General features: G+C 38.8%; 1 protein-coding gene across 1 annotated transcript; it reads right to left on the bottom strand.

Moving 5' to 3' along the window:
• Window positions 1–363: 363 nt before the first annotated feature.
• LOC143022347 (uncharacterized) lies at window positions 364–14,786 on the bottom strand. Its single transcript, XM_076180498.1, has 4 exons — window positions 14,565–14,786; window positions 5,104–5,230; window positions 2,838–3,000; window positions 364–642 (listed from the first exon to the last, which is right to left on the bottom strand). The coding sequence occupies exons 1-4, from the start codon at window positions 14,767–14,769 to the stop codon at window positions 364–366; spliced, it is 774 nt and encodes a 257-aa protein (XP_076036613.1). The 5' UTR covers window positions 14,770–14,786.
• Between the last annotated feature and the right edge of the window lie 3,567 nt (window positions 14,787–18,353).

Genomic DNA, 18,353 nt, shown 5'->3' with positions numbered 1-18,353 from the left:
GCTAACGGAGAACAATTGTGACATTTGCGAAGAGTACATAATATTACACATTATTGTTAAAAAAAAATCACACCTCCATTCTCTACACTTGATTCGAAAGCGATCGCCATTGGCCAGTTAAGAAAGAGGGCGTTCCTTGATTTACCAGACAGGCAGACAGCGCAACGGACTTTACTCGTTTCAGACACCCAAACCCGCTGTTGCACCAATAATTTTCTTCACAAAAGTCTTGACTGAATTACAACGGAACCACTGTAAGATATATTCGGTACTCTTCCATGAAAGATATATTTGCAGAGTTCCGAAACACCTCGGGTGAGGATGCAGGTACAACCGAATTACGCGAGGCGGAACTGTACCTTTTCAAGCCACATAATCTGTAGAATTTGTGGAATTTGTAGAATTGGACTGCTCAGGGACCAGTGGGGCCGGTGGAGCCGGTATTGCCATCACTTGCACGTCACACACCCTTAAGGCGTACGCTCCGACAGGATTCATCGACAGACCGACGTACTGGCCCTCGATGCCTTGTAGGTTTTGGTATACAATGGTGCGAGAGTCTGGACGACCAATCAGGAACGTGCCAAGACTCTGAAAGCCGCTGAAGTCTCCTGGAGTCCCAAGCTCTTTTCCAATAAACATCTACCAGGGATCAGAGAAACGTTTAAATGATAACACAGTGCATACATAAAAATATACATACATACATATGATGTGAGAGTGTTTTCAAAGATTTGGGTGATGGATAGCGTAAACATGGTAGCTGGTAAGAACATCTTTTTTTAATCAAAGCTATAACATTTTGTTCACACTAGAACAATACCAGTGAGTGGTATCGTGGGACACTCTACCCCCAGACCACCCGCACTTACTGGATAGGTGTATTGTGGGAGGGGAAGTTCGATCTGCACGAAAGGGAAAATCTAATTGCGTGGAAAAACAGCTACGAAGAAGGTTGGGAGTGAGCTGATACTGATCTATGTACCAACTCAGTGGGAATGGAAGGCGATGTACGAGTAGTAATAGAGAAAGGAAAAAAGAAGGGAAAACAGTGAAAGGTAAAAAGAAATGCGAAGTAGAAAGTCAGAAAGGAAGTGATTCTTAATAAAGTCAATATATATGTACTGTATATATATATATATATATATATATATATATATATATATATATATATGTGTGTGTGTGTGTGTGTGTGTGTGTGTGTGTGTGTGTGTGTGTGTGTGTGTGTGTGTGTGTGTGAACGTATTAGCACTTGTGGGCATGATAACGTTTTATGTGTGTGTGTGTGTGTGTGTGTGTGTGCGTGTGTTTCACAGAGTCCTATACAGTTGCAAGACCAGAAACAGTGTGGGATCTGAGGCCAGACGGAGCTATGACAAGTAAACCACCAGAATAACCCATAGATCGCCCAAGAATGAAGTAATATGTTGACCAGGTAGGATTATAACTTTAGAATTTAACCTGAGAAAGCTCCATTCTAATAACGTAAGAATTCTGATATTTTATACTACCTCGTCACATTTAGAGATAGATACCGTCACAACTGAAGATGGGAGGTAATATATAGAGAAGATACAAGGTTTAAAAAGTGTATGCAAATAAAATTCTACATATATAGATTTAACAATGAAAAAGTCATTTTCACATTACATAATATTTGAAACATACTGTATTATTTATAATGATTTGATAAAGATTAACAATTTTATGTACAGTTAAGATATGTGTAACTAGGGAAAACTATAGCAGTGGCAGCGTGTTGTCACAAACCGGAAACCTGGAGGTACGAGTGGGCAATTTAATGCTACATTTACACAGAGACTGACAAACGTGGTTTTTCATAATTTCTCTTTTTCTACAAGCTTTATTTTCATTTTGTAATTAAACAGATCTAGTTTGTTAGTTTAATTTTTCATCACTGGTCTATATTTCTTTCTTCAACGGTAATGATTTTGTATAAGGAGTTACGAGAAATTCTGTGAGGTCTCAAAAGGTGTGGGCACTAAAAAAGATTAAGTACTACTGGATTTAAGTGAGCCAAAATAAGGTGACATGTTCAGTGTCTTCTGTGTGGTGATTACCTCTGGAGTAGTTTGGTTCTGTCGCTAGACCCACTTTGTGTTTATATTGTTATAAGGCTGGGTAGGGGCCAAATGAAGAATTGTTACCCCAGAACGCCCACATGAAGAATCGTCATCCCATGAGATCCCACCTGAAGAATTGTCACTCCAGTACGCCGAATATCAACAGTGGAATAAAGATTACGTTAGGTTAGGTTGAATGAGGGTTATGCTTATTGTTATCAACTTATACAACCGAAGAATCGTAAACCCAGAATGGCCCACATGAAGAATTGTCACTCTGTCGAAGACTGGGGTGACAATTCGTGATTTGAACGTAGCAGTACCAGTGTAGTTTTTGCTTGTCATGGGAGGGGCTTCTCCGTAGGGCTGATGCCTGAAGGAGTCTAGTGAAGTATGGCGTCTCATGCAGTGTTGCCACTGTGTTCTATGCCAGTTTCCACAAATGAATGAGATTTTTCCCAAAAAATTCCCACCAGGAAATCTGGATTTCCACATTCTTCCCCCACTAAAAGAGGGAATTATTATATACACAAATAAGTTCATTGCAACATACAATTCTCCCACAAAACATCCCATGTGAGCAAATTTCTCCCACAAATTTGTAGAAATTTTCCACAAAATGGTCGGTTCTAGAATGTTTGTCTTGTGGTCTGAGTGCGCATGTGCTTTTTATATAGATGTGATGAAGCTTAATAGGGAAGGATAGAATACCATCAGAATGGTACATGAATATATTGAATTAGACAACATCACCTCAACTCCTCTGTAATCACTTAGGCGGAGGACTTTCACTGTGTAGATGATGTAAGCTGCCTCGAGATCGACTATCCACCAGTATGGTGCCGAAGTAGACGAGGAGAAACAACAACTGCCAGAAGCGCACGTATACTGGTCGTTGACCAAATGGGATTGCCCCCTGCAAGGGAAATTGAAAGGAGGGATTGGACTTAAGATAATTCCTTTCTCTCGCTGATGTGTACCTTCATCGTTGTGTAGTTACGTAACACTACACGCTCACCATCGCTCTCTTCCTTTAGTCCTGGGTTTAGTTGACCGTCTCTTCCACTTAAACGTCTAAACGTAAACAGCTAAAGCTTTGGTCGTCTTTGCCGCTGATCAATGGGAGAGCTTCCCGCCTGAACGTGAACGCCAGAATGTTGCCGCGTAGTGAATGTCGTTTTTTGTTGTTTCTACTGGCAACGTTTGTATATAAAAAAAAAAGTTTCGGAACGCAGGAACGCTTTAAATTTTCGGGCGTTTACTTTGAAATTTTGCGTTCTTGCGTTCATAAAGAGGCGGTGCGTACGTACGCAGGAACGCACTAAAGGAACTCAACTGCCCACCTCTGTAAACACATATGTACATATATACATATACGTTTGCATACATACATACATACATACATACATAGAAATGCACATGCATACTTTACTGGAAATCAGAAAACGCTGTGAAAGTATTCAAAACAGGGAACGGAGAATGAACTGAACAATATCAAAAATGTGTGGAAATTACAAAATAATAATAATAATAATAATAATAATAATAATAATAATAATAATAATAATAATAATAATAATAATAATAATAAGAATAAGAATAAGAATAAGAATAAGAATAAGAATAATTACTTGATTTCAGGAAAGGAATGTTTTGTATTACCAACCTCCTTACTACTGCTAGAGAAAAGATTGGGTGGCTTGTCTTCGACAATGTGCCGCACAAAAGATTAATATAAAAGTTGGAAATGGGCCAAAACAGAATTTGGAAAAAATTATCAAACATAAGAGGAATTAATCACAAAGGCGAAGGATGAAAAATATTTAGCTGTTTTATCGAAAGGTACTCTGTCACTGGGGAAACATGCATAAAGATTCGTAAATCACAGTTGAACTTAGCAATGGCATTCCATTACATGCATGAGAACATAAAGGAAAATAATTGAAAGTTTGATTCTCTTCAGATTGGAATATAGATCAGTGATATGTTTACGGCAGAAAAATTAAGGTAAAAGAAAACGGAGAAAGTGCAAATGGCGGCAAATCTAAAACATTCCAAGCTTGGATAAAAGGCACATAAGGAGAGACTGGATAACCTGGTTGATATTAACATGGTTAATATGATAATGATACTCGAAATAGAAAAATAATAGAACAAAATGACAGGACATCTGCTGGTGTAGGGTGAAAGAACAAGAGATCACAGCATCAAATCTAGAAAAGATAGATGGCTTAAAAGATGTTAGGAAACACAACTTTCCACATAGATGCGTCAATTTGTGAAATAAGTCAGATGATATAATCCAGGCCAACAGTATAAATAAATCTTAGGAGTTTGGCAAATGGAAATAAAGAAATAAAAATAGTGAGCACCGTTTCAACGTTGTATGCACACGTATTTACATGCATGCACACATACGTACTTACATACCTAATACATACATACATGCATTCATACGTACATGCATGCATCCATCCATACATACATACATACATACATTCATATATACATACATATATACATACATACTTATATGCATACATACACATATACATACTTATATGCATACATACACACATACATACACATGTACATACACACATGCATAAATACACACACATACACATATACATACATGCATACGAACATATATACATACATACATGCATACATACATATATACATGCATACTTATATGCATACATACACATATACATACTTTATTGCATATCACTTACATATATACATACATACATAAATACACATACATACACACATGCATAGATACACACACATACATACATACACATATACATACATGCATGTGAACATACATACATATATACATACATATTTATATGCATATACACATACATACATACATGCATACATACAGAAACATAAATGCAGGTGCATGTCGTTTGTCCGTGAGAGAAAATGTCTCATGCCATCACAGTGGACTGAAATCTAATCTACCGTGGACTGGAGCCCACAAACAAAACAAGATGCCAATACTCACGTATTAGTTGAAGCTTGTGAAGGCTTGTGGAGAGCTACATTAGTAACATTGACTGGGCTGAGGGAAAACAAAGAAGTCTGCAAAGGTGGATAGTCGATCACTCTCCCATACAAATGGCACTCACCATCTGCAAGGAAAGTCGTCGATGAATTTGTTGGTGTATCCGCGCAAGGTCTATATATACCAGGTCTAACCACTTCCGACCGAATTTCGAGGGTGTTTTACGCAGCGGGCCCGTGACGTCACCGGGCTGGTCAAAGTGGGGTTCGCGCGTCCCATCGGTGTTAGTTGGATATGTTGCTGCCTCCGCTCGCACCGCTCCACGCAATTAGTTATATTCTGGCAATGAAGATCTATATATATCTGTATATATAGATCTTGACAATACGGCTTATTGTGCCATTAAGGCTTGTGGCTCAAACCAAAGAGGAAGTAAGCCAAATGTTAACTTTTATCATTTCCCTGCAATTACACACACACACACATGTGAACGTGCACACATATAAGCACACACGACGATATCTCCCCTTCCCGTAAAATATAAGTATATAAATACACACACACGCGCGCACACACATACACACACGCATGTGAACGTGTACATATATAAGCACACAGGACGATATCTCCCCTTCCCGTAAAATGCAACTATATAAACACACACTCAGAAACACATATGACTTGGTGACGCCGTCGGCAGGGACTCAGATTATTATTACGGAGGCACCGGCAGTAACTGGTTCGAATCCTGCCCAGCGCTGGATTTTTTCGGTATCGCTACGCTTGGAGTCGTTACTTCAAATCTAGTGGGCGGGGAGTTGGATGTGTGTGTGCATGTAAGGTCATAGATCGGACATACGAGCTCTGAGCTCTCTTCCGGGAGGGAAATAGCTGTCGATCACGAGTTCAACACGTGATCCAAAAGACCAAGGTGAATCTCACACACACACACACACACACGTGAACGTGTACACATATAAGCACACACGACGATATCTCCCCTTCCCGTAAAATACACACACACACACGCACACACACACACATACACACACACATGTGATCGTGAACACATATACGCACACACAACGATATCTCCCCTTCCCGTAAAATACAAGTATATAAGTACACACACACACACATACACACACACACACACACACACACACACACGCACACACATACACATGCGAACGTGTACACATATAAGCACACACGACGATATCTCCCCTTCCCGTAAAATACAAGTATATAAACACACACGCGCGCGCGCGCGCACGCACACACACACACACACACACACACACACACACATGTGAACGTGTACACATATAAGCACACACGACGATATCTCCCCTTCCCGTAAAATACAAGTATATAAACACACACATACACACACCACCACGAGCATAGCTCCCCTTCCCGTAAAATACAAGTAGGTAAATACATACACACACACACACACACACACAGATAATAGCAATGAGCTAGAGAGAGGAGTTAACGGGGTAAAATATAATAATTCCAGTCTTCCTTAGCGTTTCACATTTTTCTTCAGTGTTTCACAAATAGAAAACGGAAGCAGCCCGATGACGTCAAAAGCTGCGCAGAACGGCTCAAATGGTTAGACCTGGTATATATAGACCTTGTATCAGCGTATCGGCGATTGGAATGATAAGGTCGAATAATATGGTGAAGCTTCGCAATTTTTTGCCTGTCGAATCGTTTTAAGTGACATGTGCTGTTGGACTAAGTATAGTGTTTTTCTTTTTCAGGAAATGGATTTTGGAATCGGAGAAAAAGAAAACGCGCTAGTTTGTCGTGCAGTTGCTAAGTCGTCGTTTTTTGATATATTTGGAATATTATGTGTGTGATGAGAGTAGGGTCTTCTTAGCATATAGAAACTTTTTTTTTGTCACTAGAACATGGCAAAAGAAAAAAAAAATCCGCAAAAAGGTGGCCTATTTATCAATGACAGAGAAAATATGAAATCTATTTCTATGCTTTTACTCAAATCAACCCCATCAACGAATATAAATACAGTACTTACTACTAAACCCATTGCAATGCAAAACACACACACACACATACACACACACACACACACACACACACACACACACATATATATATATATATATATATATATTTTTTTTTTTTTTTTTTTTTTTTTGCTGAAACCACGAGGAAATCAAAGATCGGATTACTGAACGTTTTCGTCTATTTAAGAAAATGGAGAAAAGTGGGAGGTGAGCCAGCTGTTGTTTGCGGACGACACTGCGCTTGTGGCAGGGTCAGAGGAGGGATTGAGGAAGCTGGTGGCAGAGTTTGGGAGAGTATGTGATAGAAGAAAGCTAAAGATAAATGTGGGTAAAAGTAAGGTGATGAGATGTACAAGGGGTGAAAGTGGCAGTAGACTGGAAGTGAACATTAAGGGAGAGCGACTGGAGGAAGTGGATAGTTTTAGATACTTGGGTGCAAGTGTAGCAGGAAAAGGTGGAGTGAAGGTGGAGGTAGAATGTAGATTGAGAGAAGCGAGTAAATGCCTTGGTGGTTTAAAGAGTGTAATGAGAAATAGACATTTGGGAATGGATGCGAAGAGGAGACTGTATGAAGGAGTGATTGTGCCAACAGCACTGTATGGGGCAGAAACGTGGAACATAAGAGAAGAAGAGAGAAGGAGTTTGAATGTGTTTGAGATGAGGTGTCTGAGAAGTATGGTGGGGGTTACTAGGCTAGATAGAGTGAGAAATGAGGAGGTGAGGAGGAGAACAGGGGTGAAAAAGGATTTGGGAGAGAGGGTTGAGGAAAGAATATTAGGATGGTTTGGACACATGGAAAGAATGAGTGACGAAAGACTAGTAAAAGAGGTATGGAAGGCAGATGTGGAGGGAGTGAACATGAGGGGACGTCCTAGGATGAGGTGGATGGATGGGGTGAAGGGGGCTTTGGGGAAAAGGGGAATGTCTGTTGAGGAAGGAAGGGAGAGGACGGAAGACAGAGGTGAGTGGAGAATGGTTGTATATGGATGATGTTGTGACGACATGAGGAGGAATAGGCGGGGGGGTGGGGGGTGGGGTAGTATGTGTGAGTAAATTTTGACGCAGCCCGAAGGGATTTCTCCCCGTCCTCTCCTTATATGCAAGGGGGGACGGAGAGGGGGGGTCGCCGATTAAATGAAGCGGCCTTGCTGTGGATGTACTGTGTCTTGCGACACTGCTTCTGACCCAGGGCGGTGGGCAGGGTTCAGGGATGACCCGTCATCCAGGAGGTGCTCAGATGAGAGGAAGGGTGGGAGGGGTGTGGAGTGTTTTTAGGGATGAAATGGGTGGGAGTGTTTTTATGCCTTTCTTTTTGTGGCTACCTCCCTTGGAAGGGGGAAAAAGCCTTGGTATATGTATGATGTATGTAAGACATTTTCAAAGTACATAGTTACACAACAAAGTACAGCTTAAATATAATAGTGTAGAGAACAGGAGAGGTCACTCATCATAACTACATAAGGAATGTTTTACAAAGGAACAAAAATAGAAAAAGAATAATGATGACAAGAAAAAATAATTTAAAAAAATGCTCCGCCTTAGCCACCTTGTGTGACCTTTTGTCAACCTGTGTCAATTGTCACCCATTTTATTTTTTTGTTTTTGTCGTTATTATTTTTATTTTTTCTATTTTTGTTCCTTTGTAAGACATTACTATGTATTTATGTTGAGTGACCTCTCCTATTCTCTACACTACTGTATTTAACCTGTACTTCGTTGTGTAACTATGTACTTTGAAAATGTCTTAAATTGACGAAAACGTTCAGTATTCCGATCTTTGACTTCCTCGTGGTTCAGCATAATATCTTTATTCACACGTGTTTTATGTGATTACTGTTGCATATATATATATATATATATATATATATATATATATATATATATATGTATATATTTGCAGAAACCACTTGGAAAATAAAATAAATTAATAACAAATGTTTTCGTCTATTCAAGACATCGTCAGGGTACAAAGAATTCTTTTTACTCTGATGATGGCTTGAATAGACGAAGACGTTTGGTATTCATTTCTTTTATTTTCCAAGTGGATTCTGCAAGTATTGTTGTCACGTATGTTTAGTGATTTGTTTTGCACATGTATATATATATATACATATATATATATATATATATATATGTGTGTGTGTGTGTGTGTGTGTGTGTGTGTGTGTGTGTGTGTGTGTGTGTGTGTGTGTGTGTGTGTGTGTGTGTGTGTGTGTGTGTGTGTGTGTGTGTGTGTGTGTGTGTGTGTGTGTGCGTGCCTTTTTATTGGGGGGCGGAGTGAATACTTGTTTTGATAAATATCTTGGGATACGCTTTGCGCGAGGATCGAGCTGAAAAAGGTTTTGATCTCAACAAATAAGAGTTTCAGAACGAATAAATACCAACCAGGGGGTCACTCGCATCGACCACCGAAGCCACTTAGGCATAGAGGGTAAAAAATCTATATCGAGTTTGTCGTCCTAAGTTGACAAAATCTAAGAATAGTGAAAAAATACTTTTAATAATCAAATCGGTTCTCAACAAGACTCCTTGTCTTCAGAGAACCTCAAATATAAAAAAGAAACACAACTTTTTACAAGAGAGCATTGTTTTGTTTTATATGCAGTGGTGAAACGCGGAGGACTTGCGAAAACACGAAAATGATACGACAGTTCAACGGCGTTATTTCATGTGTACCTGTCTCTTTGCTAAGCAGAACAGTGTCTGTCTGTGAAACTTATTTTATGTTCTCGTATCTGCTACATTATTCATTAAACTCTCTGGGTATGTGCAATGCTCTATCAAGAGCTGAACCAGTGATTTTTAACCGGATATGACGTCAAATGTCGCGTAAGCCACACGGAAATAAGGATATGTTGGGAGTCTCAGTGACGGTGGTATTCTTGAAGAAAAAAATCCTTATATAAATCTTTCCTTACATAAATCTTATATAAATCCTTGAAAGGGAAAAAATATTTCCTTGTATGAATCTTACATACATACATACATACACACAGACATACATACATACATATACCAAAAAAATGGTTTCCTTATATAAATATTTCCTTACATAAATCTTATATAAATCTTTGTAAGGGAAAAAATAAAATAAAAATCTTTCCCTATATAAATCTTACATACATACATATACCAAAGGCTTTTCCCCCTTACACGGTGGGTAGCCAAAAAGAAAAAGGCATAGAAACCACTCCCACCCATTTCATCCCTTACATATTCCACTCCCCTCCACCCTTCTCCCTCCCTCTCATCTTGGTACCTCCTGGATGACGGGTCATCCCTGCATCCTGTCCACTGCCCTGGGTCAGAAGCAGTGTCGCAAGACACAGCGCATCCACAGCAAGGCCGCTTCATTAATTCGGCGATCCCCCCCTCTCCGTCCCCTCATGCAGAAAAGGAGAAGACGGGGAGAAATCCCCTCGGGCTGCGTCAAACTTCTCATACATACTTCCTCACCCGCTATCACCCACCCACTCCCCCTCATGCATCACAGCATCATCTATACACAACCCCTCTCCATTCACCCCATCTTCTGTCCTCTCCCGTCCTTCCTCAACAGACATTCCTCTCTTTTGTAATGCCCCTTTTACCCCATCCATCCATCTCATCCTAGGACGCTCCCTCATATTCACTCCTTCTACCTCTGCTTTCCACACCTCTTTTAATAATCTTTCTTCACTCATTCTTTCCATATGTCCAAACCATCCCAATACTCTTTCATCAACCCTATCTCCCAACTCCCTTTCCACCCCTGTTCTCCTCCTCACCTCCTCATTTCTCACTCTATCTAGCCTAGTAATTCCTATCATACTTCTCAGACATTCCATCTCAAACACATTCAAACTCCTTCTCTCTTCCTCTCTTATGTTCCATGTTTCTACCCCGTACAGTGCTGTCGGCACAATCACTCCTTCATATAACCTCCTCTTAGCATCCATTCCCAGATGTCTATTTCTCATTACACTTTTTAATCCACCAAGGCATTTACTCGCTTCTCTCAATCTACATTCTACCTCCACCCCAACTCCTCCCTTTCCTGCCACGTTCTCACTCAAGTATCTAAAACAATCCACTTCCTCCGGTCTCTCTCCCTTAATACTCACATCCAGCCTGCTGTCACTTTCTCCCCTCATACATCTCATTACCTTACTTTTGCCCACATTTATCTTCAGTTTCCTTTTTTCACACACCTTCTCAAACTCTGTCACTAACTTCCTCAATCCCTCCTCCGATCCTGCTACAAGCGCAGTGTCGTCAGCAAACAACAACTGGCTTATTTTCCTTTTCTCCATTTTCTTTAATCATCTCCAACCCCCTACCCACTACCCTTGCATTCACCTCTCGCACCACCCCATCCATGTATAGATTGAACAGCCAGGGCGACATAACACATCCCTGACGAAGTCCCACCTTTACCTTAAACCATTCACTCTCTCCATTTCTAATCCTAACACAAGCTCTACCACTCTCGTAAAAACTCCTGACTGCTCTTACCAGCTTTCCTTCTATCCCATATATCTGCAGTACCTCCCACAGTGCCTTCCTGTCTAACCTGTCGTAAGCCTTTTCCAAATCCTTATATAAATCTTTTATAAATCCTTGGAAGGAAAGATTTTTTTAAGAATACCACCGTAAGAATCTTACGGTGATACTCTTAAAACAATCTTTCCTTATATAAATCTTATATAAATCCTTGGAAGGGAAAGGATTTTTCAAGAATGCCACCGTGAGAATCTTACGGTGGTATTCTTAAAAAATATTTTATTATATAAATCTTTCTTTATATAAATATTATATAAATCCTTGGAAGGAAAGAATTTTTTAAGAATACCACCGTAAGAATCCTATGGTGGTATTCTTATCTATTATTATTATTATACAAATTTTTCCTTATATAAATGTTATATAAATCCTCTGAAGGGAAAGAACCTTTTTAAGAATAACACCGTAAGAATCTTACGGTGATATTCTTAAAACACTCTTTCCTTATATAAATCTTATATAAATTCTTGGAAGGGAAAGAATCTTTTAAGAATACCACCGTAAGAATCTTACGGTGGCATTCTTAACAAATCTTTCCTTATATAAATATTTCCTTATATAAATATTATATAGATCCTTGGGAGGGAAAGATTTTTTATGAATACCACCGTAAAAATCTTACAGTGGCATTCTTTAAAAAAATCTTTCCTTATATAAATATCATATAAATCCTTGGAAGGGAAAGATTTTTTTTAGAATACCACCGTCAAAACACTCAAATAAATACACCAACACGATTCCTGGAGGTTAAACTGTCACATCCCTCACATTGCATTAAATTATCTATGTCAACTGATCTGGTTCATATATCATTTTGGAATATATGTAAATACATACATATACCAAAGGGTTTTCCCCCCTTACATGGGAAGTTGCCAAAAAACAAAGGTATAGAAACTACTCCCACCCTTTCCATCCCCTACATACTCCACTCCCCTCTACCCTCTTCCCTCCCTCTTATCTAGGCACCTCCTGGATGACGGGTCACCCCTGCATCTTGTCCACTAAATAGTAGTAGAACAATATATAATTTTTCTAACATGTGTTATGAGGAGGCCACGGATATGAATTACTAATTAGAAAGATTATAGCGTAGCTACCGGAAGGTGCCAGCGAAACCCAACCTCAACCGGTAATATTCCTGGGGGGGGTTGCTGGGCGCGTTCCTCGGTGCGTTCCCCGGTGCGTTCCGCTTTTGTTTGGTCAAAGTTAGCGCTCCCAGACTATCAAAGCTTAAAAGACAGGTTCATACCGAAAGAAAAGTCCGGTAGGCCATATACTGTACTATACCAAAGAAAAATTTCGTAGGCCACATACTATACTGGCACCTATATTGCTTTAATAGTTTGGGAACGCTATCCGCGGCCAAACTAAAGCGGAACGTAACTAGGAACGCGCCCAACTCTGTTGTCATAGTGTCTAGTACTTCACAGCGTAACCTAGATAATAACAACCTATTTAGTACATAACATTCATAAATTAATTCAAAGGATTACAAAGGTCGGCTGCGAAAAAATCATAATAATGATAAATAGATAAATAAAAATGTAATAATATAAATAATAATAATAAATAAAATAAATCAATGCATAGGTATAGTTAAATGATAAACAAACAGGTAAGTAGTTATTAATAATAAATTGACATATAACTGATAATAAGTGTGAATCAAGCAGATGATAATAAACAAACAGACAATAACAAAACAAATAGACGAATAATGTGAATAAATGACAGTCATTACAGCATCTTGCTTAGGTGTTTATCTAAATGATTCTTAAAGCTTCGAATTGAACTACAGTGCACTGCCTCTGCAGGAAGTTTATTCCATTCATTTACTGTACGGTTGGCGAAGTTGTTTCTACCCACTTCCAAATTGAATCTATTTCCTGACAGTTTGAGACCATTGTTTCTTGTCTGATTCTCATTCAATGTGAAAATTTTGTCATATTTCATGTTGTCAATTCCCTTTAGAATCTTAAAAACATGTATCAAGTCACCTCCGAGTCTTCGCTTTTTTTTTTCTTTTTTTTTTTTCTTTTTTTTTTTTTTTTTTAGGGAAAACAGATTCATATGTTTTAGTCGATTTTCGTATGATTTATTTTTGATATCTGGAATAAGTTTTGTGGCTCGCCGTTGTACTTTTTCCAATCTGCCAATGTCTTTAATGAGATTCCTTCATTTGAAATGTCTACCATTTTGCCTTTCACTGTTCCTTGTCATTAGGCACTGAATTTTGAAATTAGTTCAAAAGATTGTCTACATCAAAGAAAAAATATATAAATGAATGATTAAGTAAGTTACTTAATCAATTGATTAATCTGTTTAACCATTCATTAACTGACAAATAAATATTTTGAATTAAACTAGATTAAACGAAAATTTAAAAAATACAGTAACGTACAGTAATTACAGAGTGGGAACGTATAAGACATGCTTTAATACCCAATGTACACGGCCTCAAAATGTCCCTGAAACTAGTGAATTAAAAGAAAATTCTTAAGGAAGTTTCTGACTCCCAGCCAAATCAATCAGACATTTGGTGTTATTTCACTCACCATTTGTCCGCTTACCTGGATTTGTGTCTCCCCCGTATGTCGCACTAAAACTATATATATATATATATTTTTTTGTCTGGATTTGTGTCTCCCCCGTATGTCGCACTAAAACTATATATATATATATATATATATATATATATATATATATATATATATATATATATATTTTTTTTTTTTTTTTTTTTTTTTTTTTTTTTTTTTTTTTTTTTTTTTTTTTTTTTTTTTTTTTTTTTTTTTTTTTTGTCTGAGGCACAGAATGGTAAGACCACACTTTGTTGTTTAACAAAAGACTAATTAGACATTAGTTTTACTCTCTAACCTTCAAAGCTATATTCGCCGGCGTTCAGTCCCATGCAGGCGGCAGCACATTGTATTGACGAGAATAATCCCGGGATGGTGAGGATGTATTCCGTATCCACATTCTGTATGAATACCCGATTGCCCATCGGAGTGTATCTTATTCCCAGCGAAACTCCCAGGAGGCAAAATAGCACCTGAACCAGTCGACTGCCGCAGCGATCCATGTCTCACGACCTTCTGCGTTGGTTCTTCCCTTCGACGCCCGTGGGACATTATTTCTGTGGCTTCCTCGAGAGCGTGCGAGTGTGATTGGCACTTGGGCATCAAAGCGATGATGGTATCGAGTGCATGAAGTAGAATTAGAGTAACTACGCCTTCGGTTTTCGACCGCATGGGTTATCTGATCGCATGGGGAGTTTGATAAATGGAGATCTGATTCCATGTCACTATCGAGATGAAACGATTTATTGACGAAAATTTGTCACAACCGGCATGCATTTTCAAGTGCACCATTTCGACTACATTTTGGGGTGTCATAGGTATAGAATAAGTATCCTGACAATAGCCAGAGTTAAAAAAAAAATAAGGATAGGGTTGATTCACCAATAAAGGATTTTTAACTTAGTTAAAGGTCAACTGAGGTTTTCAAAGAGGTGGTGAATATTTGCTAGATGTATGGCTTAGTCATTTTTTGATAAAACAATGCAAAAATAAATCCTAATTATTACGCAATGTGATGAAAAGTGTAATAAAAATATCGGTAGCAGACGAACTTTCCTTCGCCGATCTTCGGCTGTTCTCGTAAGGCTGTGACGTCAACCTCGCTGTTTACATTCTGTTGTATCCATATGCGTGCACTATAAAATGCCGTTGCACGCTGTCAACTTGATCAGTGATCTGTCACATCCCCTGCGTTTGCAAGGTTTTATCAAGTACAGTATTTAGTTCGAAAATGGTGTCGCCGCAAATTGCAACAGTGATTCCACGAAACATTCTGCTGCAAATGGACTTCATTTCCATTCTTTTCCGAAAGATCCTGTTTGCAACAAGGACTGGATCATTCGGTGCAGACGGCACGAGTCATGGAAACTTGGATTGAATGCGAAACTCTGTCCGAAACATTTTGAAAAAAAAACAGTACACTCGGGACCCTGGCCTTGCCGAATCACAAGGAATTACCATGAATTCCATTCTAAAAGAAGATGCAACACTGCGGTTGGTAGAGCACTGGATTGCCAGCGCGATGGTGCCCGCAGTATCTGGTTCGAATCCTGCCCAGGGCCGGAATTATTTCGGTATCGCTGCGCTTCGAGTCGTTACTCTGACTTTCGTGGGCGGGGAGTTGTGTGTGTGTGTGTGTAATGTCATAGCATTACCCATTGATCGGTCAAACGAGCTCTGAGCTCTCTTCCGGGAGGGAAATAGCTATCGATCACGGGTCCAACACGTGATCCAAAAAGACCAAGGTGAATACACACACACACACACACACACACACACACACACACACACACACACACACACATATATATATCTATCTCTGTGTGTGTGTGTGTGTGTGTGTGTGTGTGTGTGTGTGTGTGTGTGTGTGTGTGTGTGTGGTGCATGTACAGTATATGTATATGTAGGTAGGTAGATAGATAAGTATTAGTTTACTAATTTTTCTATTTACCTATTCTAATTGTGGTATCAATTAAAATAGGTTTACTATTTTAACTACCGAGTAGTAGCATCGAGAATGAAATGTACATCATAGTCCAATACTGTGGGAGAGAGGCCAAACGAAGAGTATGGGATCCAATATATTTGACTTTTTTTCTGAAGAAGCCCTGCTGGGCGAAACGTCAAATATATTGGATCCTATACTCTGCGTTTGCCCTCTCTCCTACAGTGCTGTTGCAGTAGTTGCTGCTTTTATTCATCATTGTCCCAGTTGGAAAGAAAGTGCCGTATTTGAGGCAGTAGGTCAGTGGTTCCCAAAATTTACTGGCTTGAGGCTCCCTTGCCAAGTCTTTTAGAAGTCCCCGGCACCCATACTAGAAAATCTAAATTCTAGTTTGTCAGCATTTCGTTGATTCAACATCAGTGTAACAAAATTTTGTCCCTGGATAATATGAAAATACTCATCTTTACACTGGTGCTGCTTTAATGAACAAAAATGGATGACAATACAAAAATATAATTGTGACAGGAATTTTTGCCATGAATTTTGGCGGCACCCGCAGTTGATCTCACGGCGCGGCTCTCTGGTGCCGCGGCACACCGGTTGGGAACCACTGTAGTAGGTCTTCGGTCTGTTTGTCTCGTAATCTGGTGCCGAATGTAGCCAACTCACACACTCTTCATTTAGTTTAGCGCTAGACGATTTTTTATCAGCTAAGGAAGAACATCTTGCTACATGTACCAGGCCTTAGCTAAAGCTGATTAGATTCGTCTGGATTTAGAACAAAATATGTACATCTGTAAAACAGAATTTCTGAAGTTGATTAAACCTCCTGGTTTAGGAGACGACGAAGCTTGCAAAGAACGACTTAGTAGCCGAGAGATCTTGACAAAGAAATCATTATTCAGGCGATAAGCCAAATTTCTCGACATTTTGTATTTCAGCACGCATAGGTTTAATGGAAACTCAGTCTACGTATAAAATATATACTTTATTCATAAATGTCAGCACCATTCACATTGCCAAATGGTCACTAACGACTATCAATTTAGCAAGGTAAATTCCTACTCAGCAACAGTTTTGCACTAGACAAATTTTTGTTAACATTCGAATATTGAATACTCTTTTTTCTTTTACATGTAAACTATTCAAGTTTAAAGCAATATATATTTTGGACACACTTTTTAGGCACTGTTCGACAAGTCTAGAGTATTTTATAACAATTTTTCTCTAACCAATCCACAAAAGTTGATGTAGATTTCCTCCATTGTAACACGGCTAGAAACGTCTGTATATCGGGCCGAACGCGCCCGTACGTTTTCTATGAAATATACATTTCTGTGAAACAAGTCTACGAGTTTCTCTCGTTGGAAGAGGCTCATACCGGAGCAGGTCTATTCTATAGCAAAGGTTGCTTATGAAGGCTAATCGACTTAAAGTGTAACCACTTTGAAAATTAAAGGTGTCTAATTTTACCGAAATATATTTTTAGTACTTACCAAAGTCGATAATAGCTAAATTAGACAAAATTCCTTCTTTTTTATTTATTGTAAATTGAAATTATGTCGTCTGCCTCAAAAAGTTCGTCTGCTTCAGCCATTCTCGTAAAACCTATCCATGGCGCCATCTGCTTCAGAGATTTTGTTTATTCTTCATCCATCGTCGTTGTCTTTGATGAATAGCAATTGTGTTGAGTGCCGCGGGCTATCTAATATGAAATTTAGGAATCATGAAAATGAGGAAAGAACTAAGGAACAAACACAATTGGGAAGAAAAGAATAGGAGAAAAGAGGCAGAGAATAATGATATAGTAATCACATGTAGAACTCAAATAGGAAGGAAGGAGAGGAAAGCTTATAATAACTGTACAGAACATACATACACGGGGAGCCAAATGATGGGGCTAAATATAGTAATCACATGTCGAACTCAAATAGGAAGGCAGGAGAGGAAAGCTTATGATAACTGTACAGAACATACACGGGGAGCCAAATAATACTAAATGGCCTTTTTGAAAACATTCTGCAAGACAAATTATAAGAGATATTGTATTTAGAAATAATAAGTGAAATGAAAAGAAATTACGTAGAATAAATATAGCGAAAAGGAAAATAAAACGAAAGGCAGAAATTAGGGCGTGCAGCA

Source organism: Oratosquilla oratoria, chromosome 44 (assembly GCF_046742065.1).
Source record: "Oratosquilla oratoria isolate Oo_2021 chromosome 44, ASM4674206v1, whole genome shotgun sequence".
Classification (NCBI taxonomy): Eukaryota; Metazoa; Arthropoda; class Malacostraca; order Stomatopoda; family Squillidae; genus Oratosquilla; species Oratosquilla oratoria.
This window is presented reverse-complemented; position numbering and strand designations above follow the sequence as displayed.

What these genes read in the sequence shown, in the direction of transcription:
- LOC143022347 (XM_076180498.1), bottom strand. Translation starts at nt 14,769, where the DNA reads ATGGATCGCTGCGGCAGTCGACTGGTTCAGGTGCTATTTTGCCTCCTG. An exon ending in TCACAAGCTTCAACTAATAC is followed by an intron (nt 3,001 to 5,103) that starts GTGAGTATTGGC and finishes TTTCCCTTGCAG; the next exon opens with GGGGCAATCCCATTTGGTCA. An exon ending in GTGATTACAGAGGAGTTGAG is followed by an intron (nt 643 to 2,837) that starts GTGATGTTGTCT and finishes GATCCCTGGTAG; the next exon opens with ATGTTTATTGGAAAAGAGCT.